Consider the following 24,453-nt stretch of genomic DNA (forward strand, 5'->3'; position numbering starts at 1 on the left):
CATCGTGTTCTGTCATTAACCTGTCAATTGTTGGAAATGTCTAGGATGTTTGACACAACGTATATGAAACGAGCAACGTCTTACTGAGTGGGGAAGTGCGTGGTGGTGGAGGGAACGCGGCTTCGTACTTATGTTTTTTTTAGCAGTGTCTCCTTCCGCGGACGCTGTTGTCGCTGCGGCGCGCGTCTTTCTTTTCTTTTCTTCTGACCTCTTCATTCTCCTCTATATTAATTAGGCTAATTGATTAATTAAGCAATTAACTAAACTCAGTCCAACTTAGTTGCAGCATCACTATATGATACCTTTGATTGGTTGCATGGTTACTAGCCAAAGTACAATTGGCCCCATTTGAAATTCGCGCACTGTGACGTCACGAGCATTTCGACCAATTGAAAAGCGTGACATTGGGGGCGGAGCTGGTTACGAGGCCGACGCCGACGACGACGACGACGCGAAACCCAGGAACGGACGCCAAAGAGCTGCGCTCTAAAAACTGAAAGAGGGGCCGTAGTGAAGAAAATGAATTTGAGGAAAGGAAATTACGGAGGAGGTTGCGCCGCTGCCCGGAGGAGAGGTCACAGTTGCACGATTCCAGCGCACGGAGGGACACCGCGAGCATGGACGGACACCGCGAGCATCAGCTATTAAAGGCTTTCGCCTTAATAACTGCGTCTTTCTTATGCTCAAAACGAGTTTTCATTTTTAAGGCAGATTAATATGTAGCGGAATTCTGGTAGGCCTCACCCTGACGACACGGCAATCATTTTTTTTAGACCGTGCAGAGAAATCTGTGCCATGAGGGCGCAAGTAAAAAAAAAAAAAAACTCGTGAAAAGCTTGTTTCAGACAAAAGAAAAGCTCGACGATGACGCAACGCACAGAGCAGGGTGCTCAGACAAGTCAGCAAAAAAAAAAATTGATACCGTATCTATTCAGCCGACTTAGCTTGGTACGAATTTTGACTGTAAGGTTGAAAATACTAGTGCGTTGACTGCCACGTTTTAGAACGCCGTGTTCGTGCGACCAAGATGCGCGTTCTAAGGAAGTGTCCTTGGACGTTGCCGGTCGCGTTTTCGAACGCCGAACATGACTCCCGCGTTGGCGAAGAGGCCGGCACCCTGCGTCGTCGTGGGTAGGTCGGAACGCTCAGGCACAACCAGTATCCGGAGCTCGCGGGGCCACAGACCAGCAGTGCTGCTGCTGCTGCTCCCCTAGAAGAAGGCTTTCGCCTGATTTGCGTCCGCGCTTTTCTTGACGAAGCGCTCTGCCCGGTCTGCGGCTGGTCTCCTCCTCACGAAGCCCTAAGCCTGGTTAGCTGCTTACAGCCATCTGGTTCCGTCTTACCGTGAGTCCTCAAAATTTTATTGTACTGGGGCTGCTTCTGCTTGTCGGGGTCTGGGCCAGCGTGGCTTCTGCGACGGTCACTTTGCTTCGCGCTTTGCTCCCCCTGTTGTTTGGCTGGGAGGCAAGGAAGTGATTACTTTACAAATAGTGGATGAGTTTCACGATGTTCGGTACAGGGAATTTCACTGACATCCGAGGGTCCTGGCTTTCGGGGCTCTTGGCCCAGTGGGCGTAGCTCGTGAGCTTGCGGCCTCCAGGTCGGTCGCTACTGCGGCGTATATAGATGATGTTCTGCCTGAAGCGCAACTCGACAGAACATGCCGCCAACGCGGCAGCAAGCGAGCACTGCGTTGAATTTCGTGGTTTTGCGCCGGATTCCGAGATAAAGCTCGGCGAAAGCATTAACGTGTGAGCCCGAATTCCTGAACTGATCACACAGCAATGCCAGGGTAACTAAGTTGTCTTGGAAGCTAAAGCGGCCGGTGATTTTTTTGTGGAAGAAGGGAGAATTCCTTTAATTCTTAAGTCCCGAAACACGTTGGCTTTTGGATATGATATCCGAAAGCGACTGAGAGACGCAAAAAGCTGTGAGGAACGCCGCAGTTGAGGGCTCCGGAAATTTCGACCGGCTGGGGGTTTTTAATGCGCACTGGCATCGCACAGTACACGGGAAAAGGAAAAATTTGCTCGGCCGCAGCGCGGAGGGTAAACGCGTTTTTGAATTTCTGAAAACTTCTACAGATATTACTTGAGCTATGCTGACGGCTTCTCAGTAATTAAAGACCGAAATGTAAGTAGAAAGTTAGCTAACCAGTCTGCTTGGCTCTATTATGATGTACTACACCGCGTACCATGCTATGCCTAAAAAAGCGGTCTTCTAACTCAAATAGGCCATTTTTAAAAAATGTACAAAGCCTTGGGTGAAACACCCTGTATACGTTGTATGGCCTTTCACGCAATATGGAAGCAGTCTTTGTGTGCGTTGGCTAGAGCAACCGCTCACTGGCCCATTAAGACGGTCGCGTCCGGCCCTAAGGCGAGGTTTGTCCCCTAAATTTTTGTCTCGCTTTTTCCTAACCATAGTGTTTCCAGTGGCGCTCTCGGCAGAGTTTTCGTCGTCTTTACGCTTCGTTTGCTTTGTAGATGGTTGTTTACGGACGCTCTCTGTATCCTTGGGATTGGGAAGTTGGCAATTTTCTTCGCATTGAAGTGGACTCTGCCCTGCGTGCCCATTTGGAAAGACACCCTTGGTAATCATGCATGTGAGGGCAGAGCAAAAATGCTTGTCACGCTTCTGGCTGAAAATTCACAGCAGTGGCCTAGAAGTGGAGTCAAGATTAGCCCTCCATGAAAATGGTTCTACTGCGTACACTCTAACATAATTGTAAATTGTGAACGCGGCGAAGGCTCTGTGAACAAAACACAGCACACAGACCATGCTAAAGCATACATAAACTGGGACCAACTAAATATCTTTTTTTAGAGCGCAGCTCTTTGGCGTCCGTTCCTGGGTTTCGCGTCGTCGTCGGCGTTGTCGTCGGCGTCGGCCTCGTAACCAGCTCCGCCCCCCTTTCATCCGCAGCTGGGGTTGACTCACTATCGGCGTCAGCGGCATCAGTCAGTCGCTGCTATCTCTTCCCTCCTCCCTTTATCGTGTTGTCCGCTTGCTGCGCGCGCTTCTGCCCCCATCGTTTGCCGCTGGGTGTACACGCCGCCCCCCTCCCCCCTCTTCCTGCGAGTCTCCGGTTGTCAAAGCGCCGGCTCGAACTTAATTCCTTTCTTCGCTCCTCCTCCAATGCAACCCCTGTGCGGTGGCAATCAGAGAGCCAGATCGGTGGCGGCGGATCTGTATATGTGCACCGCCCGAGCCGAAATTGCGAATACGTGTGAAAAATAAAAAAAAAATTCTGTTTCTTTGCCTCAATCTATCGAAAAGGTGAAACAGCTTATTTGCTGCGCTCAAATTTCGCATTAGGAAGTAACGTAATCGTCGGTAATTTTTTTTTGTCGCGAAGGCTTCAATATGCTAGGTAAAGCCAAGGTCACCGTGTCTGGACATTTCGCCTTCATTTGACCTTCAGACAAAGGAAAAGAAAAGTGCATAACTGGCCCCCTGGGGCAGTGGACACTTTAGTCGCGCTTTAAGCTACGAAATCGATCAAGAGCCCGATAAAGAGCAGGAGATCCGCGAGCAAAGGAAATGTACACATAAATGGACCGCTGAGACAGCGGACACCTTAGTCCCGCTTTTAGCTACGAAACCGATGAAGAGCAGCAGCTTCGGAAGCAAAGGAAAGGCGCATAACTGGCCCTCTGGGACAGTGGACACCTCAGTCATGCTTTATGCTACGTACAGCTGCAACGGAAAAAGAATGACACAAGTGAATCATGACCGGAGCGAAAAAATTGCGACACGCGGCGCTATTGTGGCCGAGTACACCGATAGCGAGAGTGCCAGGAACATTCCATTTCCTAAAGCGTTGGTGGCCGGCAGAAAGCAGCCCACCTAGATATTCGCCCATCAGAAATGCAACATCTTAAACGAACGCCTGTATATGTCTTATCAGCCAAACCATGTGCTAAGGTGGCTAAGCACATATTCTCGTTTTATTTTTTTTTTCTGGTCTGGCGTGGCGAGCAACGTTATCTTTATCACCGTTTTCCTTTAAAAATGTGCTGGGGATGCACTGTCAAAAGTAATGTGTGGCAGTGCCTGCTTTCGGATGGGCTGCTTTCTGTCGGCCACCCCCCCACTTTGGAAAGTGGAATGTGCCAGGCACTCTCGCTATCTGCGCATACGGCTACAATAGCGCCGCGTCTCGCAATTTTTCCGCTCCGGTCATGAGTCAGTTGTGCTAATCTTTTTTCGTTGCAGCTGTACCCCCTTTGTCAAAAGTAACCGTGCACAGGTGGTTTGTTTCTCAGCCGCGTAGCGAAGCACTTATGGCAGCCCTTAAGCTATGAATCTGTATAGACCAGATTTTTGAGCCTCTCCTGGGCGCGGCCATTTTGCACCGACTGGCGCGCCGCGGTGCGGGCGTTTCTTTGGGGACTGCGGGGCTGCGGCAGTTCCGCGGCCGCGCCTGCATATAGCCGCGCTTCGGGCGCTAAAAAAACATTGTCGAGCATACTTCCGCTGCGTGGCTGTGTTGCAGGAAGTATTTACGTTATCAAAGCGATAACATTGACGCGTTTTAATGACAATTAGTTTGACATTCAGGTTAATTGTGCCGGTGCTTAGAACGCGCTCGTGCTTATATCGAATTCCGTCTTGGTGCTCCACCGCAAAGAAACTTTTTATTCAATATCAAGAATTAGGTGTGCGGCTAGTATGCAGTTCCAATTCCCATGCACTCTTATTCCTTCCTGCCGGCCATAAAGCCCCCCCCCCCCCCCCCCTTCCACAAACGGCTTTCTTGTCGCCGCGCCAGTTTATCAACAAATTACCGCTGTGAGGTCAACTGAGTCGCAGCGCCAACAGAAAACAAATTTTGTCATGGTTTATGCAACCTTGTGCATAAAAACGTACTTTCGCTTAATTTATAAAAGCTTGAATAGATATGAGCAGCTAATCCAGCTTTCACTAATTCTGAGGTCCGAAGTCGCGTTATGTTATTCAGGAGCTCTCGCCGCGTGTGAGAGCGTTGCGTAGGCGTTTGGCTAAGTGTGGAAAATGTAATGAAATCGCGCATATTTTCCTATGAATAATGTAGATACCGCACCGCTGCGGTGGCTCAGTGGTTACGGCTCTCTGCTCTGGCCCAAAAGACGCGGGTTCGATCCCGGCCGCGGCGGCCGAATTTCGAAGGAGGCGAAATTCTAGAGGCCCGTGTACTGTGCGATGTCAGTGCACGTTAAAGAACCCCAGGTGGTCGAAATTTCCGGAGCCCTTCACTACGGCGTCCCTCATAGCCTGAGTCGCTTTGGAACGTAAAACCTTAATAAACCAAACCAAGCTAAGGTAGATACCAACAGCAGAAAGAGACTATAGATAAACCTTTACCCCCCAGATACCTCTGACATGTGTGCGGAAAAAGCAGCTGAAATCGGTAGCGGTCGTGCTTACAATCCTGTGCATGAAATGTTCTGAATGGGAACAAGAGCAAGCTCAGCGCAAGGATGCTGAACACGTACTGGTGATCGAAAACACGCGCTCCGTCGGGACAACCTTCAGTCTGCAGCTCGCCTATCCAGTTACTACTCCACTGAGTCAAGTCAATAGATCTACATTCTAATGCATAATATTATCATAGATGATATCGCACGTAAAAGGCGACAACAAACGACACGACAGCGCAGAAATCTGCTTCGAAGTGCCGGTTTCCAGTCCGTACACTACCTGGTCGACTACCCTCGGATGTGACGTTAACGAGTAACTGCGCACAAGATAACCGCAGCACTGTCTGGAAGAGGGCAAATGTGAGTAGTGACGCACAGCACACACCCTCATACGTTAGCTGATGGAGCACAAAACGGCAGAAGCGAACACGTAAACATGCGTTCTATACGCGGCGCCGGCGCGACCCGCAGTCCCTCGGGCCGCGCGCGCCGACAGATGGCGACTGGCGTCGAGAGTAGGCGCGCGTCCGCAGCCTGCGTGCGAGGGTAAAAAAATCTGGTCTATAGAGTGAGGTGCAACGTTTTTAGATCCCTTTCAGTTTGCAAGCTCCCCCGCGCCGCGCCCGAGAAAGCGGCCCCCGTCCGCTTCCACTCACCACGCGGCGCTGCTGTCGCTGTCGGCCCGAAGGCGCCGGAGCGCTCGCGCTTGGCAGTTGCTGTGACAGCCTGTTCTCATCCGCGATAACATTGGGAGCGAACACGTCGAACTCAAATTTGCTGTACTTTTGGAGCTGTCACGTTGAAACTTCAGCCTCATGGTTAAAGAAATATTTCACCTGGCTAGTAAGGGTGAGATAAAGAGCAGAATGATGCCAGTTCGCAAAAAAACTATCCTTTGCATTGCGCTTTATCGCATCACGTTTGCGACGATTAGCGCTGATGATATGCGTATGTTGCAGTAGAGCTATCAATATTTCTTCGGGAGAATGCACGAAACATTAATGAAAGGATAAAACTAGCGATGTTCCGCTTCTAGATCAGTCACGAAATTCCGCGCTATATTATCAACGAAGCACCGCACATGCGAGCAGCATTTTGCACGTTCTTTAGAATTCCAATTTCAGAGAACACAACTATAAATGCAGACACACTTAGCTGGATGCAGGGAGGGAATAACTATAGAAGAGCTTTTTATTTGCAATGATAGCACAGACAGGAGCAGCGTACTGCACTTTCATTTTTAGAATGTTAATTTCATTGAACACAGACAAGCATTAAATGCAGACACACTAAGTCGGAAGCACGGAGGGAATGGCTACTTGAAGGCGAGCTTTTTTATTTGCAATGACAATATTTGTCTGTTCTCTAGCCGACGATTCACGTCTCTCGCCTAGAAGTGAATGCGTGTCACTATGACAAAACGCAGCACTTGGCATGTAAAAGTGGCCATATGCTCTGCACATCCAAGCCGAACAAGGTTTTGCAATTCAAGCTCGTCTAGCAGCTCCCAAGAAACGTCCCTTTCAAAAACGGGACCTTCCTTCAAAGAAATCGGGATTGCTTTGTTTACAATGTTGGTAAACTCTAGCATCTTTTTGGTGGGATGCTCTAAGCACCCTTGCTTGAAGCTTTTGTATACTGTAAGATAAGCGTCACTGCCAACAACTGGCACAGGACAGCTGATATCTTCCATGCTGATATCTGCTGGCTGCTCCAAATCAGGCGGCGGTGACCATGGCGTAGACGCGAAGGGCCACGCTGGTCGGGCAAACAGCGTGGCGAGCGCCACCGCACGGAAGGAAACGGAAAGGCGACAATCCGCGCACCGCAGCTTTCAAACTGAAAGGGATCTAAAAACGTTGGTGAGGTGAGCCCTTGTCCTCAGGTTCTGACACCTTTTGGTCCTGAGGGGTGCCATAAAGGTTCCGTTATGCGGTCGAGAAGCAAAAACCTGCTGCTCGGTTACTTTTGACAAAGGGGGTACGTAGCGACATAAGTGCGCTGCATGCGTTGGCATTGAAAACATTTTGGGAAAAATGCGGCCCTGAAGCCATAGGCCGTCGATGTTCATTGTGTTCAGTGGCGTTGGCGGGGTCAGTGGTCAAGGCTCCGATGATTTTAAGGAAAGTGCGCATAACTGGCTCCCTCGGTCAGTGGACGCCTGATTCGTGCTTTCAGGTAGGTGGGGTGATGAGAAAGAGATGTGGGCTGCATGCGTTAGAGCTGACAAAGTTGTCGCAGACAGGCGGAACTGCTGCAATAGGCCGTAGCGTTCATTGGGTGAGCAAACTCTCGCGGTCAACCAATCATTTGCCGCCTGCCAGGTTGGCAGGTGGTTGCGCTGCCTATCGGGTGTCCGGAACGCACTCAACGTTACAGACGCCATGTCGCGTATAGTTGCCCGATACGCGATAGCTTTCGCCCTCTAACCAGTTTCATGAGTAAATCCGCCGCCAATTTTTATGCACGTATATGTGTGTGAGGAAAGGAAAGCCTCTAAAAAAAGCTGCGAAAGGCCACGTAATGTCGTACAATACACGTCACTGGCGATGGCTATGCCCGACCTCTCCCGTCGCAGACAGTAATGGGTCGTGTAGAAATGAGGAGGTTGTCTTTGTAGGACAGAAGCTGAAAAGGGGCTCAAAGATTGTCACCGCTTTTCAGGGCGTGCATGGCTCTTGTACTTTGCCGAGCCTCTTGTCGATGCGGAGTCAACTCGCTGCTCTTGTTTTTCTTAAATATCCATACCCTGGTTCAGGAGCTCTATAAGGCTCCCAGCACAGTGTATAGCATGTCGGTATGGCTCTAGCACTAAGAGAAGCGTGCCACAGAAGGCAGTGCTGTTGATGTATCGACGCTTACCTTAAAGACAGTTGCAAAACGGAGGGCCTCTGTACAAGTGTCCCTGAGCAGAACGCTGAAAAGTGTAGGATGGTGCCATCAGAGGTAATTCTATACAGCTGACGCCAGGAAAATTTTACGTCGCAGTATGTTTTTACACAGCAGTTACACAGTAGTAACTACCGCTGTTATGGTACCGAGAGATTTAAGCGCTTGTCCCACCCTGCTGATTGCCTGTCGTATGATTTCCTTTATGCGGTTGCAGGCACAATGGACGACACGGAGCCAACGGCCAAAAAGGGGCGCACCGAGTCACCTACTGTGCCAACTGAGGAGGAAGAGGTTCCAACTGTGGAGGAGGAGGAGGAGGAGGTTCCAACTGTGGAGGAGGAGGAGGAGGTGAGCACGCAATGAGGTGCTTCTCTGGACTGCACCCGTACTGTGGGGTTCAAAAGCAGTGTATAACTCTTGGCGCTTCAGTTAGACGATTGCGCGGCACTTCCCAGCAACGCTTACTAGGCACACAGACGAGGAGGCTACCGGTATTATTCAGAGGCATGTCATTCCGCTAACCTAACCTAACCTAACCTAACCCTTACCCTAACCTAAAAGCCAAAATTGACTGTAAGAGCATGTTCGCCGTACATAGCGAAGGGGGTGAGATTTGCGGCTTGGAGCGATGGGCCAGTACGGCGAGAAGGGGATGATGTAAAGCTCTTTCGTGGTCGAAAGTAGACGTAGGCATAAAATGCTTTGCGGTACCAGAGACTAAACTTCTTTGCAAGGCAATGTCCCGTCTCTGCGAACTAAACCATGCAGCCACAATGTCTCTCAGATGGGAGAGCGCAACGCTTCGTGTTTTATCGCTTGTTGGGCCGTGGCGCCATCCTTCGGCGCGGCACGGAACCCGTTGGAAACAGTGAAGGTGGCGGCGCGTACGCGCAGATTGCGCAACAATCACGGAACTCCCGCAGCGCTCAAATGGTGGCGAAGACAGCGCATGCTCCACTCGAGCTGCAGGGCAGTGTGTAGCCGCTTCCGCGCCGCGCGCTCTCTTCACTCACCCCAGTACTAGGAAGACTTGATGGTTTGTTAATGTTCGTCTAGGTTTGCTTCGGTGTTCTCTGTTCGGTTCGCTCCATTCTAGCGCCACGCTCATCCATGGCGCAGCGACGAGAGCTAAAAGCATTCCACATTCCATACTTATAATGCGGGCTGTCCTAGACCTTCTGCGGGCTTGAAAACGAATAAACAGGGCGGTGTGGATTGCCCTTCTTTCCAGTGACACATGTTCTGCGGTGTTACATGTGCGCACACTACAGACGCTATTTTGTTGCGAAAGCAACACTACGCGAGTCGCCGAGCCATTTCGCGGAGCTGAGGAAAGGCCATACTGCGCATGCGCGAGGAGCAGTGATGTCACACTGCGCACAGCTGGCGCGCCACCGTCGTCGCTGCGCGGGTGACTCAGAGGTGCCGCCGCCACGCTCGCGCATGCGCAGTAGCGGAGCATAGCTAGCGTGCCAGGGCCGCCGGCCACCGCTACCGCGCGCTCTCCATCGCTTCTCTCTCTCTCTCTCTAGTTGCTTTCGCAATCCTCCAGATTTAACCAGAGCTAAACCACTGCCAATTTTTTTCAAGCACGGTTACCATGCTACTAGTTGTACTAAATAAAATATTTAGTAAATAACGCCCCGGACTAGCCTTAGAAGGGAAGGATTGAAAGCAAGGGGAAAGATTCCAGTTTGAAACCGCACATTAAACATAGCTAGCCGCCATCCAAGTGCGCGCGATTGGGTTGAGAAAAGAAGCAGGGACGCCCAAAACTGCTAATAATCTGCTTTGCTAAAGTTGGCTGAGGTTTGTGTGCATTTTTCAGTGCAGTTTTATTAATACGCTGTGACGCTAAACACGAGATGACTGCGCACAAATGACGATAATGCTGCTTTCCCTATTTATTAGGAGCCCCTTTTTCCAAGACTGCAGGAGCTTCTCGACGATCACAGCAGCTGGGACTTCGAGATCTTTGAACTCGAATACCTTTCTAGACAGCGGTACGTACGAAGCAAGTGGGGTGTGGTTTTGCACCTACGAATTTGCCGCAGGTGTCCCTTTATACCCTTTACGAATATTGAATGACTGTTCTGTTGTATTCTTGCTAAATCCCCCACCCCGACTTTTTACACGAAAAGCTTTGTGGGAGCTCATTTGGGATAGCCTCTAGTAAGCATTCCCTCCCCACTGCTGGCATGACGTCAGAGCCAAGCCCGGCTAGGTCAGAGCCGTGGAGCCGAAACCACTCAAGATAAGGTGGATTCAAGAATGAGCATAAAGCCGAACATCATAGAGATGACCCTTCATGACGGTTACAATTGCGGAGTGCTGTGGTTGCCTTTCGCTTAGCCAACAAAATGATAAGGATACCTGCCGACTGCAATACTCAAAGGATGTCGAAAAAGAAACCGAGCAATGTTTCCCGCCAATATCACACGACCTGTAAAGCCGCTGTAAAAAATTGAAAATTGACACAAACTGCATAAAAAAATTATAAGCCTTCCGCAAAAATACTTAGCGTTGGCGTTTGAAGCACCTGCATTCGGCTAAGCAATGCTATGCTAATGCTTAATAGAAAAATCTCCACCTAAAAGCAAAGCTTTCGTGGGGCTGTGATGCCAAAGCCGAGATCGGCAGCAGCATATCTGGTTCATGAAAAATTCGCGCTAGCAGTACCATAGCGAAGTGAAGCCATCGAAGAATTTTTGCATAGAAACTGGCAGTCCAACAGTGTCACTTGAGTATAACTTGATTGTCAGTTGAGCATAACTTGCTGCTAGAGCGAGCATAAAACTTGGCAGGAAACAAACTAAGTCTCTCTCTCTCTTTTTTTTTTGCAGGCCCCTGACGCTCCTGGGTAAACACCTGTTCGGTAAGATGGGCGTCGCTAAAATATTAGGAGTCAAAAATGAAGTCGTCTGGAAGTGGCTGAACCGAATGGAAGACCTATACGGAGACGTTCCTTACCATAACAGCACCCACAGTGCAGATGTGTTGCAAGCTGTGGTTTACTTCGTGGAAAGATTGAGACCGAAGGTACGCCATTGCCAAACCCGTTCAGTTTCGACGCAGTTGACAACCCATGGAACATAGCGTTGGTTTCCGTGCGTATTTCACGTTTGTTTTTGCGCACTTTTATCGCAGAAAGGAGGGAAGTGTTTACCACTCGAAGCGAAGCAGGTAAATCTGCACGGTACCTGTGCTTAAATTGTTTTCGAGGCCCACTTTTATCCTAACACGAGATAACTTCCCCTGCAGGGTATTTTAGGGTATTTTAACTTGGCTGAGTACCACTAACATTTTTTAGTTTTTGTGGTGTTCACGTAACCTTTCACTTAGGCAACTTCCGGTTAGGCCTATGCATACTTTACCGCATGGCAATGGCAACAAATATAAAACCGCTCCCTGACAGTCAACTACTTTTTGTATTTCTGATTGCAGATCTTCTTGTCTAGAGGAAACGGATTTGTCAACTCTCAAATTTTGCAACTTTCTATGGCGTTGAAAAAAAGTACTCTAACATATGCTTTTTGCCCTGTTTCCGTCAGATAATGTGCAATTTTGAGCATATACAGAACCACTGAAGTTTTCTCATATTTCTCAGGCAGGCCTCGAGAATAGCGCTTACAGGGGTGGTATTCTGCCGGTATCGCCTTTTGCGACATGTCGCATATGGGCGGGGCCTAAAAAAGTGCTTACAGATGCTCGAAGAAACGGAAAAAGCCGCCGGCACTTTCGTCTGCGGTGCATTCATTCACTCCGAGAAGCGACAATTTACCACTGCTGGTCCACTAGCAGCAGTAGTTTTGTATCTTTTATAGCAAGAATATATTCCATCACATGACGTCTAATGTTCAAAAAAACATTTGCAAAGTTAATATAAACTCGCTTTACTTCATTTAAGTCTATAAAACACCGCGAAAAAGCTCCAAATCTATTTTTCTTTCGTTCCGGACGGTTGTGCTAGGTTTCGGCTGCGTTTCGGGCAGTTGCAGACGGTAGCAGTGTAGCTGGAGGTCCCATTAGGCTTGCGCGCTCCAGAATCGAGAGCGTATCTAAAAAACTAGGCTGAATTGCAGCTTAAACTTTATCGTCGAAGCAAGGTAAGTCATAGCGAAAAGTAACAACACCAGTACTTGCCGGTAAACATGCCGACCGGAATCGCAAGGACTGCTGAATTGGCTGAAGCGGGCGGCTCTCGCTTGAAAGGACGTCGCCATGTTTTCACGCCAAGGGCGCAAAAGCCGCAACTGCTGATTGCGTTCGTACGCTAACGGTAGCCCGTCGCCCGCGCGAATAGCTTCAGCGCATTCCGTTTTTCGACTAAGCGTAGTAAACTGGGGCGACGTCACGATGACGTAGCAGGAAGGCGGGTCCGTGTCGTCACGCCGCCGTCCCCGCGGCTCGAGCCAATCAGCGAAGAGCGAATGCGATATGTCGCAAAAGGCGACACCGGGAGAATACCACCCCAGATCAGACCTTCAGCTACTGACACCGACACCAAGACATCTTTGGGCTTCTTCCAACCCGATTCACTCGCTCCTGGAAACTAGTGTTTATCAAATGATCGTCTTATTTTTCTAAGTTTTCTTGAAAGAGAGTAGTTTCCACCTTATCATCGTTTATGCCCTTATAGAGATAGGTACTCTTCCGCTGCCACTACTCGGGCATTTATTTGCGGAATGTAGTGCCGCCAAGGCCGGTAGTTCCATTTTAATAAAAGCAGGAGAGCTTGTTGAGTGCTCTTCACGAGCACAAGCGCGAATCTTGTGATGAAGGGGCTAGAGAGCAGGCAGGCTCATGATGTTTTTTTTTAGGCAAGTGGGAGTGATCCACTGCCAAACGCTGTTTTAGAAAACTCGCAGGACGGATAAGAGTGTGCAATGCTAATATCTGAACGTTAGCATGTCTATGTTTGGAGGAAAGACGAACTTGGCAGCTTGGTAAGACGCTTCTATGGCCAGCTTTGCCAGTGTACCCTTGTAGTGAGACGGTGTGGAAGGGGCATAATGCACTAGGCGATGCGTGCGTGCCCTCGAGCATCGCACACCGCAGTTAACACTGTAAATATTCGCGTTACACACTTATAGCCGCCCTGCGAGATTTTTTTTTCACTGCGTTATAATAGTCGAGTAGGGCTGCAAAAACTGGTTTTGGTTTTGTCCCCTAACTCCTCCATCACTCGTTCCACTCGTTCTCTCTATTCTGCAACCGACAAACACAAAAGTTAACTGAGCTCGGTGCTGTGAGTGGGCTGTGGTATGCCTAGGAGTAGCCAAAACCAAGACATAGTGAGAGCATACATGCAGTGGAGAAGGTGTGGGCGTGTGTCTGTGCTACATAGGGACTGCAGGATGTTTCATGCTTTTCTATCGCCTTCCTTTAGCAGCTCTGCGGCACTTCTGCAAAACAAAAAAAAAAGTGCGAAGGGAAGTTGACTGCTTACATGCTTTGAATCAGGAAGCATTGTTTCATCGTGAGCTCTGTTGCGAGGCTGATTGATGATTTCTTTCGTTATAACGACACGCCTATTAATTATCATATAGTCAAGAAATGCGCACACTAGAATCAGCTTTATTCGGTGAGATGTAACGCAGTTATTTTGCCTATGGGTTGTGTGCGCGCTTCGCAATCTTGAGTTCCTTGGTTCAGTTCCCCGCACCTACGGAAGAATTTTTTATTTTTTTGCTGTACATGACACCATCATCTAGCGGTCCACTGCTGACGTTATTCGAGAGCTTGGTGACGCCACTGAACAATTTCGCGCCATGGACGCCGTCGGAATGCGGATGTTTTGCTAATGGGATATTATTATGCGTTCGCATTATTAATGAGTGCCTTCGCTTTGAGTGCCCCATATACGAGCATGGCGCGCTCTGGTTTTCTACTTTGTGGTCTTTCTCAAACACCGGAGGACTGAAACGCTCTTCCAAATGTGAGTGTAATCATAAAAAAATTTAGAAATTAAAAAAATAATGCTTAACTCATTTGGAATATGTTAAATTTTATGTATGGATTGCTACAGAAACTTTGTTCTGCTGTTAACACGTAGTTTCCCTCCCTTCGTCATTCCTTAACTGGGTCTTGTACTGCGATACCTTTCATATCCGTAACCAGAAAGATACACCAATCAAATTTTCAGTACACATTAAACAATATTCCTCTTGATTCGGTGTCCGAATATAAATATTTAGGCATAACACTAACCTCTGACCTCAGATGGGATTCTCATGTTAACAATGTCACATCAACCGCCTTAAAACAGTTATTTTTCTTTAACAGACGCCTCAAACTAGCACCATCAGAAACAAAGCTTCTTGCGTATAACACATATGTCAGACCAATTCTAGAGTATGCTAATGTTGTTTGGTTTCCTTTCACTAACAATCTCGCTAAACGAATAGAAGCAGTGCAGAGGAAGGCGGTCAGATGTATATTTAATAGACACAGGTTGACAGACTCACCAACAGAACTAATCAAACACGCAGGACTACTAACCCTTCAAAACAGAGCAAAACTAGCGCGCCTTAAAACCATGTACCAACTCGTACACAATCAATTAAAAGTCACCACTTCAAGATACATATCACAATCACAAACGCGACAAACACGTAATAAACACATACACACTCTAAACGAGTTTTCATTCCGTACTGACACTTTCAAATATTCATACTTCCCTCGTGCTATACGCGAATGGAACACCTTGAACACATCCATTGTTAGTAGTCCATCATTGAATTCCTTTAGCACTCGTGTGGAAAATCTACTTATATCTTAGTATTTATTGAGTTCATATATGTCATTACCAAGTTATTCCTTCCGTTGTGTTTTCACTTGTGGTATTATTGTCCGCCAAAATCATGTCACATGCTCCTCATTCTGGTTTATTTGTTATTCGTATCTTCTAATGTATAATCTCGTCATATTTTTTATGTACTTTGATTAATTACCATTGCTATTTTTTGTGTGCCTCTGTACTTTGAATGCCCTCCCTGTTACGATCCCTGATGGGATTGACAGAACCGAATAAATAAATAAATAAAATAAAATATCTCCATGGAAGCCTTTGAGCGCTTTGTATCTTTCTAAGCATTAATTTACCGTATGTATTGTTTCCGCATCTTTTTTTGTCTATTCACAGTGACGTTAGTTTCTTTCGAACCCACCCCTCATGCGGGGCCATGTAGAGGCTCATTTCAGTTGAGTTATATTACTTAAAATAACCTTATTCAATGGGGCTTTAGATAAAGGTTTGTCGAGGCTGAGAAAAAAAAAATAGCCCGCCCAACGTCCCCCGTAACAGTTGTGCTTTCTGAGGCTTGGCTTGTCTTTCCGCAGGAAATCCTGAACAAATTTCAAGAGTCCATGCTGATGGTGGCGGCGGTCATACTCGACCTGAAACATCCTGGCCGCTCCAACGCGTCGCTGGTTGCACAGGGCGACCATCCGCTGGCCCTCAGATACCACGAGAAGTACGTGTGCAGATTATTCCATACAATATTTGCCGCCAGCCGCTTCTCATTCCGAAGCAGCTATATTACGTGAGTGCGAAATTGTTCCTCACGTGCGAACTCTACGATCTTTGTAGGCTTCAGCTCGGTTTCTTTGTCCTGTTTGTTTTGAGGCAAACGTTAAAGGTTGTGCGCACATTGTCGTTTCCTACCGAGTACGCGCAGAAAGGAATGGGAAGTGATTTTTTTTTTTTCAGTTTGACACGTGGCTGGCCCATTGTCGCGCCCATTGTTCTGTAGCCTGTCTCTCTTAGAGTATGCCGCTGGTTTACGTGCTTAGAAAACGCGGTGAAAAGGCATTTCTGCGCTCACAAGCAGTAACTGGTTGGCACTCAAGCTCTATGTAAATCCACCAAATGTGGGGGATGTCACTGGTACGTTTTCCCGCTCAGCGTTTCTCGTTTTAATTACGTACAAAACATAATTACTTCTCGAACACCAGTTAACTGCCTGAAGGTTTTGCTGCTGCATGCCCGGAAAGCGAAGTATGAGCAGTGGTGAGGGACACCCGTCGGAACTTGTGTGTTTGCCCTGAAAAGCATATGAACGGTATGAACTGATAGTACTCTGCATTTATGAACACTAAAAGGTACTACCTGACCTTCTCGCAGGTCTGTTCTGGAGTACTGGCACTGCTCGGAGGCCTTCAAGGAGACCATATTGTATGATGAGACCAACATCTTTAAGAACATGCAGAAGGAAACCTTCGACAAAGCACGACAAATGATTACTGGTTTAATAATTGCCACAGATATGGCACAACACAATGAGCACGTGGAAGACTTCAGAGTGTTTCGCCAAAAGCAGAGCGTGGAGGAAAAGGTACGCAATTGCAACACAAGTCGACTGTTCCACCTTTCAGATGGCAACCTGCTTTGCCATTCGTTCTGGCAGCCTTGAATCGTGTTTTACCTCTATATGCCTGCATCTCGTAAGAAGGAAGCCAAAAGTCAAGGAAACCAAGGAAAACGTTGGGAAACTGTTTTAAAAAAATTCGCTGTGGCTTAGCTTGGTTAAGCCCGGTAATTGCGAAAGCAATATCCGTACCTACGCCACGGTACAGCTGGTAGTGTAGCTGGTGGTGGTGCTTGTGGTTAGACTTGTGGTGATGCATCGGTTATACAATCCAATGCAATCCAATCGAATCCAGTCCTATCCCATCCCATCCAATCGAATCCAATCCATTCCGATCCGATCCACTGTTATCTAATCCACTCCAATCCAATCCAATGTAATCTGCTCTAATCTAATGTAATCCAGTCCAGTCCAATCAAATCCAGTCAATCCAATCTAATGTAATCTAATCTAATCCAACTAATGCAATCAAGGTAAAATTAGGGTGGCTAGCCCCAGTCTAGCCACCCTAGTCAAATGAAGGTCAATGGTGGTCACCGCCGCGGCACGATGGTGGTCACCCTGCAAAGTGCAAGTAGTATTGCTTTCGCAATAAAAAATTTTGGTTGCTGGTCAACAGCAGATTAGTAGCGTAATCATTTTATGCCTGAAAGAAAATTTGATTACAAAGTAGAGGAAAGGACAATTACATGACGCCAGTGGACACCCAGCAAGAGAAACTCTGGAGTGATTGACATTTAGAGAGAGAGCAGCTCTCAGCTTGTGCCGCCCGCAGCCTTAGCGCATGGAAAGATGTGAAAATTTCAGCTCTCGGTTTCACGCCAAGCCTTTCTTTCCGTCGTTTGCTTCGCGCTACTTAAATTACGAGAATCTTCGCATTCTTGGCTACGCTCGCCGCGCTGCATGTACCCTCGTATTTTGACGGTAATTGCCCAGCGACGTCGAAACAGCATGTTAATCATCCGCAGTTCCATGAATTGGAACGTCCCGGCGCCACATGCATTTCGCTTTAAGCCAATTTTTCGGCTCATAATAGCTTAGTTTCTAGGAAAAAAATGACACATTGCTGTCAGTTGTTGACACTGGGCTAGCGCTCTAGCCTGGCTTGCTTAGTATTCGCCTTAAGAGTGTCTGAAATTACATCGCGCTTTGAAACTGCTAGGAACTATCCAGCGCAGCCAAGTGGTTTGGCAGTAGTATAGTGTACTGCATACTGCCATGTGACCGTGTAGTCATTTCTCTTGCATCTCTTGTAGGAACTGCTTAGTACTGCAGCTCGTGGTTAGCTCCGAACGTGGTTAAACGGGTACTGGACAAAAAAAGTAAGAAAAACAACGTCGAGAAGACAGACTGGCGCAGACTCGCGACTGGGTTTATTGAGGACGACATAGATGTACTTATATCGTCATGTCCGCCCAAACATCTACTGCGCGCATGCTAGGAGCCTGCTTTCTCTCTGATCCAAGACAATAGTCGTTTTTGTTCTTAAGCAAAAAGCCTCAGCACGCTCACGTGCCATCTGGTAAATACTGCACCTCGGAATTTCGGTTTCTGGCCTTAATGCACGTTTTAATTTGCCGATTTCTTCGCAGGACATTCTGACCGTGCAAATAATGCTGATTAAATGCGCCGACATCTCTAACCCGGCCAGAAAGCAGGAACTCAGCGTCAAGTGGGCGGAGAGAATCTGTGGGGAGTTATGGGATCAGGTGCGTGTTCTTGCTCTTCTGACCCCGTGGCTGTCCTCTTCATGCAACAAATATGACTTGACAAGCGTGTTGCATTATGGAGAACTCAAAATTGTGGCTAAAAATAAAAAAGGATGATGATGATGAAGAAACTTATTTCCGCCAGAAGAAGACCCGTGCCCCTTCGGGTCCGCACGCAAGTCACCGGGGAGGGGCAGCGTCGCAGCTGGAAAACTAGCAACAATATAGTCGCGCAGCTTCTGCTGCCAGGCGGATAGCGTATCGCTGTATGCTAAGGTCGGCACAGGATGAGTCAACGACACATCCCAGCAAACCGCCCCGCACATCGCCACAACGCCGGCGCCGTTTATGTTGAGAGCCAAGTATCTTTTAACGCTAGAAATAACTAGAGGAATAAGAATGGGGTGGAGCGCATATGGCAGGTTCTCCCAGATCATGAATGGCAGTTTACTATTATCCTTCAAGAGAAAAGTATACAGCAGCTGTATTTTTCCTGTACTCTCTCAAAATTGAGGGAGAAAAAGTGGACAGGGAAAGGCTTGCGCATTCTCGATCTCCTGCCATGGTATGGAGGACGTGACCTTTTTCTGCTCACAGGGAAACAAGGAAAAGCAGCTCCGAATGCGAGTCACGAAACCAGCATTCATTGACCGCACGCCAGATGCTATGCCACGGTCTCAGCTTGCGTTTATCGAAAACTGCGTTCAAGACACCTTCAGCCTTTGGACCGGTAAGCTGCGATTACTTGAGCTCGCAATTTCTGCTCGATTTTTTGTGATATCCGAGATTGTTACCACAAGCAAGCACCCTTCAAGCGCCTTGACTCCGCACATGAAAAAATAAAACTGCACTTACCAAACATCGCAAATTTTGTTGAGGTAGCGCGAATAATACTTGCCTGGAACTGTCAGTAATTGCCGAAACTTTTCTTTAAACAGAAACATACCTTTTATTGAGGCGTGTTGATAAATGCGTGCAATCCGCCCGCGAAAAATATGCTCCAGCTTGCTGAAAAAACTGCAAAGCCATGGGGGTTTCTCGCCTAAGGGATCTTAGTATCTCTTTGAGACATCTTACTCTCATTGCATGCTTTTCCAGCTGGACCGTAATGTGTACAGTCGTGTACACAGCTGTCCAGAGCGCTCGAGCGCAGTGATCTGTTGTGCACTTACGGCCAGCGCCTCTGCTTGGGTGGCCAGACATAGATTCCAAAAACAAGGGGAGTTGAACACAATCCATTGGAATGGGCATGCATAATATGTCTTTGTTCCGAGCTGTAGGTCATTCGTAAATGATGCAAGTTTACTACCTGATCTACTACACTTTATGCAGGTGCCTGGACGACTGTACGTCGAGTTACACATTTTTGTAGTTTTATGTCTCCAGTGCTTATAGACTGATTTCAGGTTTGTCATGAAGATCGGTCAAGGACAAGCCTCAGATCCCTTACGCGAGTAGCATACAACAGCTGTACCTTACCGATACTTACTAATGGGCAGAAACGTGGAGTCTAACGAAACGGTTTGAGCTTATGTTGAGGACAGCACAGGAGCTATCGATTGCTGTAACGTTAAGAGACCGGAAGCGTGCGGAGTGAGCGAGGGAACAAACGCGGGCTAATAACGTACTAGTTGAAATCATGAGGAAGAAATGAGCTTGGCCGGGGCATGTAATGCGAAGGCAAAATAACCGCTGGCCGTGAAAGGCAACCCAGTGGATTTCAAGAGAAGGCAATAGTAGCAGGGGGCGGCCGGAAGTTAGTTTGGCGGATTAGAATAAGAAATTTGCGGGGAAACGGTGGCCGCAGCTGGCAAAAGACAGGGTTAATTGGAGACGCATGGAAGAGGCCTTAGCCGTGCAGTGGGCATAGTTAGGCTGATGATGATGATGATGATGATGATGATGATCTCAACACAGTAGTATTGTAGCAGCAACACCCGTCGTGGCCAAGATGACCGTCGTGGCCAAGGTGTCAAAAAAAGAAACCTGCTCCTGCCCTCAAGGACAGCTATGAGTAGTAGTTTCATGATGGCAGCACAGCACGATGAAGTAAATCGTAAGCTCAACAAATGAATAAAATACTCCAGTTCTGAAGGTCTTACTTCTGCCTTTTTATGCAACGCTAGACGCGCTAAAGTACAACGACTGTTCTACCCGTGAGCTGTGAGCTGCGAGCTGCACCATGCAGGAGCGTTGCTGCTGCTTTGAAGTCTTCCTCCCTTGTTGAATTGGGTATAAGCATTTTGAAGGACGGAACCGGAAGGAGCGCAGTAGCGGCGGACTTAAAGGGAAACTGCATAGGTTTTAGAAATCAGCGAGCTTAAGAGGGTCGAATGTGTGAAACTTGGAGGTAAAGCATGCGAAGTCTTTTTGGGCTAGCATTTGAAATAGTGAAGTAATCGCCTATTAAAATCCGGACGCCCTGCAAGCTTCTCCGCAGCGCACAACGCCAAGTGGGGGGCGCATGATGATGTCATCGAAGGTATCGGCACATTTCCAACGCACAAATGCCTGCTTTGAAAAATAAAAACCAACGCCACCGAAGGCGAACCCTGCCGAGAGTTGTTTGGCAGCGTCTAAAGCGTGAGGGCAGGATGTGGCAGACGACAGCGGTGATTTGCAATCATACCTTCCGTGACGTCACGCTTAGTTTTTCTGCACTCCTCTAGTGCATTGAGAAGCGCACATTTCAATCGTCGATTACGTCACTATTTTAAGCGCTAGTGCAAAAACAAACACTTGGCATGCTTTACCTACAGCTTACATAGATTTGAATCCTTGAATATCGCGAAATTTTCAAAAAAGTGCTGCAGCTGCCCTTTAAAATTAAAGCACGCGTACCGAGACAGCAGACCGTTCACTCCCTACACGTGATGCCCTGTGCCAATGCCCAAAAAGTAGTTCACTCCCAAGGCCGGCACTGGTCGGTAGTATTGTGAGTTGCTGTTTTCATGTGCACGATTCATAACGCTATATTAGTAACCGTTCACGACTGAAGAAAGCCAAAAATGTGTTGCCTAACCATTTCCATTTTTCTCCCCATGCGCAGATTACCTGAGTCTTCCTGAACTAATGCTCAACATAGAAAAGAACGGCATATTCTGGCAAAAGAAGCTCGACGAAGTTATAGAACGTCAACGAGCAGACAATTAATCGTATTTTCAGTGCATGCTTGATTGAGAGGTTTCAAAAAAATCTCTCGCTTTGAGTTGCAGCTTGTCAACTTTGAAGCGCCATGGACTTTATATGACGAAGCCAATGTTGAATTTTCGACTGTTCGTTTCCTTGGGGAAGGTTTCTATACCCTTCCAATCATGTATTTTGTCCTGTGTTTTTTTCTTCAGTTCATATCTATATACTCTGTCTGTATATACTGTATATGTGCAAAAAGTGTTCTGTGAAGTGTTAGCCGATTGAAGGACACTTTTACACAAGTCTCATTGCGTGACTTCGACCGCTCTCGCGTCGAAATCAAGTGCAACGTTCTACAAACACACAACCTCTGATGAAAGATTCTACCTCACCCTTGAACGAGCCTTGACAGTTGCAAAAAGTCTTTGCCTTCTGCCATGCTGAAGAACTATCAGCGTCTCATGTCTTCAGGGCAGACCAACAGCGACAATTGCAACGCGGCCATGTACGTCCCTCTGATCTGGAGACTTGCTTGCTACAGCTGCGGTTCGGCAGATCACATGGCCACTTGTAGTGCCTGCGTGGCAAGGAACATGAGACCATTTCCAGCGCCAGTGCCGAAGAGCACGAAGACCCCCTACCAGGCGGGGAGCGTGTGTTCAGTGCGACTGTCTGAAATCTGTGCCTCCTGTGTCAACTGCTAAGACTTGCAGTCCCGTTTCTTTGATGTTATGTTATGTTATGTTATGTTATGTTAGTGCATTTTTCTGTGTACTGTAAACATTTCCAAGCTGGAGAGAAATGTATCTGTTGCTCATAAAGCCATACGTCTGTTGCTCACGTTGTCGCCGCCAAGTGGCCAGACGACGGTGCGATACACCACAACAAAGCGGATATGCATGTGCTGTGTAGGCCGTTGCTAATTGCCCCACCTATTCGGTTACTTCTGCCATCCTTCCGACTTGTATCGCAAGCCATAGCCACCAGTATTCACAAAATAGCCATACCTTGGTGGTGCTGCCGCGGCCCCAACTTTGCGCGCTACCAAGGTCACCGTGCCTGGCTTGAGACGCCGACGACGACTCGGTGAAACCTCGGAAATGCCTGGGACGAGCTGTCGCTCTCGAAGTAATGGTCGGTCCTTAACCTAGAATTACTGTATAAAGGAGCAGCGAACTGTGTTTTGTCATGAGCGGCTGCGCAGCTCTCTGGGAAAACACCCATTAACGCCCTCGGCGATGAACATCCGTTTCATACGCCCGTAGTTGCACAAATATATGTCCCCACTACGCCTTGTTAGAGCACCAGACAATGGCGAAGTGTTCGCGCAAGTCGTTGGATGGGAGGCAGGGGGCTTGCACCCTCCACCGTAAGCGTTGCAGCCCAGGTTGGCCATTTCGTTTCTGAGAGGGAGGCGGTAACTGTATGATATACACGCCGTTAAGACGTGCGTCCGAAAGTCGGCGGTGGAACGAACGCACGCGGCCATGCGGTGCAGGTTTTGGCATGCACTGTATTGTGGACCACCGTACTCCGGGACAACTTTCTGTGCCACAGCAGGAGATCCGAGGAAAGGGCAACTCCCTAACCATGTAGGCTACTCGCGCGCACGAGAACAGTCGAAAAAAAGAGGTTTAGGCAAGTACCCTGACTCGTATTTGTGGCCTAACACGCCGCTGCTGCTGTCACGCAGACGCTGTCCCCTGGCTTAGGCTCCAGCACAAAGGATCCTACGCCACGAGTATTGGCAGGCCGAGCCGCTGCGCCGAAGACTGTTGCGGAGAGGTAGTGGTAGTACGTATACCTCTATCGACATTCCCAGTCTAGGTCCGCCACTTCACGAGGGGCAGAGACTTTGAGACTACCATCATCCCCGGCCTTTGCTCGTTCGTGTGTGGCATGTATGTACGTCCCCAGCTTACGACAGCGGGAAATTGCTCTTGGAACCCTGTGGACTGCTGTCAGTATGCTACTAAGTACAGAACCCTCCATTAACGGCCGCAGTGTCAGGGGCCTCTCCCGGTTTGTGCGAACCAGAAAGTGGTTCCCCTTTGGCCAGTGCAAGTCGGAGCTCGGGAAGGCAAGATGCAGCGCTTATTTTTTATCGACGTTAGCTAGCAAGGCCGACTGCCGAGCTTACACCGTGTCAACGCGAAGGTTTGTAATATATTATTTGCTTTTTGTTTATGCTCAAAACTGGAGGCATGCGTCTTTATTACTTTCTTTGTGAAGCCAGATGAGACCAGAGTTATCTGGAATGAAGGTTTCCGTACACATTTACTACATTGTTGAAAGTTTAACGTCTTCATAAGCAACTGTTTGTTTTGGGCTCCAAAATATTGATGGCGTTGCTTCCTATGGTAACGGCAGTGGCTTTACGCGACGAGTACGAGGCGTGGATCACTCCGCGTATTGGGTTACCCCTGCAGTCTTTCGGACTAGTACCCCGAGGCACCGCCATCGGCGCGCTCGGCACAACCTACACGCCGTGCTGCCAGTGGCGCGGCAGGGATTTTGCACACTGTCGAGGTCTTCCCGCCAGGCTCGCGGGACGCCTACGACGGCGTGTCCGCACCTTCCCTTCTCCTGGCCACCTGCCTGGAGCTTCTGGGCCCGCTGGTCACATCCATGCTTCATTTCGTATTTCTTAATTCTTAATCCTTCTGGGGCCTGTCTGCCCTAAATAGCACTCTTGCCTGGCCATCATTTGTTCCTTCTTTTCTTATAATTGAGTTTTCTTAAATTTTCTCTTGGGCGTTGGCCCTTTATCTTTTATTTTTCAAATTATTCGTCTGCGGGAATCTGGTTTGGCGCGGGCTTCCTCGCATATTTAACTTCTTGAGAGCTACAATAAAAGGATGTTAAACCCCACAAACCAAACTAAACCTTTACCCCACTGTTTCTATACTAGTTAAGGTTTTACACGTGTGTGTACTTGATTCCCTT

At 48.1% G+C, this 24,453-nt stretch overlaps 1 protein-coding gene across 5 annotated transcripts; it reads left to right on the top strand.

Moving 5' to 3' along the window:
- Positions 1–505: 505 nt before the first annotated feature.
- On the top strand, positions 506–22,330 carry LOC149365645 (high affinity cAMP-specific and IBMX-insensitive 3',5'-cyclic phosphodiesterase 8A-like). 5 transcript variants are annotated; one of them, XM_089544935.1, is made up of 9 exons: positions 514–1,344; positions 8,509–8,642; positions 10,206–10,297; positions 11,138–11,333; positions 15,639–15,772; positions 16,423–16,633; positions 18,259–18,375; positions 18,973–19,105; positions 21,425–22,330. In XM_089544935.1, the coding sequence occupies exons 2-9, from the start codon at positions 8,514–8,516 to the stop codon at positions 21,526–21,528; spliced, it is 1,116 nt and encodes a 371-aa protein (XP_089401061.1). In that variant the 5' UTR covers positions 514–1,344; positions 8,509–8,513; the 3' UTR covers positions 21,529–22,330. The 5 variants fall into 5 exon arrangements, with proteins under 5 accessions (XP_089401097.1, XP_089401089.1, XP_089401061.1 ...); XM_089544953.1 differs by having other exon boundaries at positions 515–1,344; positions 8,509–8,615; positions 10,209–10,297; XM_089544963.1 differs by lacking the exon at positions 18,259–18,375 and having other exon boundaries at positions 510–1,344.
- The last annotated feature ends 2,123 nt before the right edge of the window (positions 22,331–24,453 follow it).

This window comes from Amblyomma mixtum, chromosome 1 (genome assembly GCF_055824585.1).
Source record: "Amblyomma mixtum isolate Tamu chromosome 1, ASM5582458v1, whole genome shotgun sequence".
In the NCBI taxonomy this organism is placed as follows: Eukaryota; Metazoa; Arthropoda; class Arachnida; order Ixodida; family Ixodidae; genus Amblyomma; species Amblyomma mixtum.

Coding starts and splice junctions, on each gene's coding strand:
- LOC149365645 (XM_089544935.1), top strand. CDS start 8,514: ATGGACGACACGGAGCCAACGGCCAAAAAGGGGCGCACCGAGTCACCT. Junction 15,773..16,422: donor GCCCTCAGATACCACGAGAA/GTACGTGTGCAG, acceptor ACCTTCTCGCAG/GTCTGTTCTGGAGTACTGGC. Junction 18,376..18,972: donor GTGGGGAGTTATGGGATCAG/GTGCGTGTTCTT, acceptor TTCTGCTCACAG/GGAAACAAGGAAAAGCAGCT.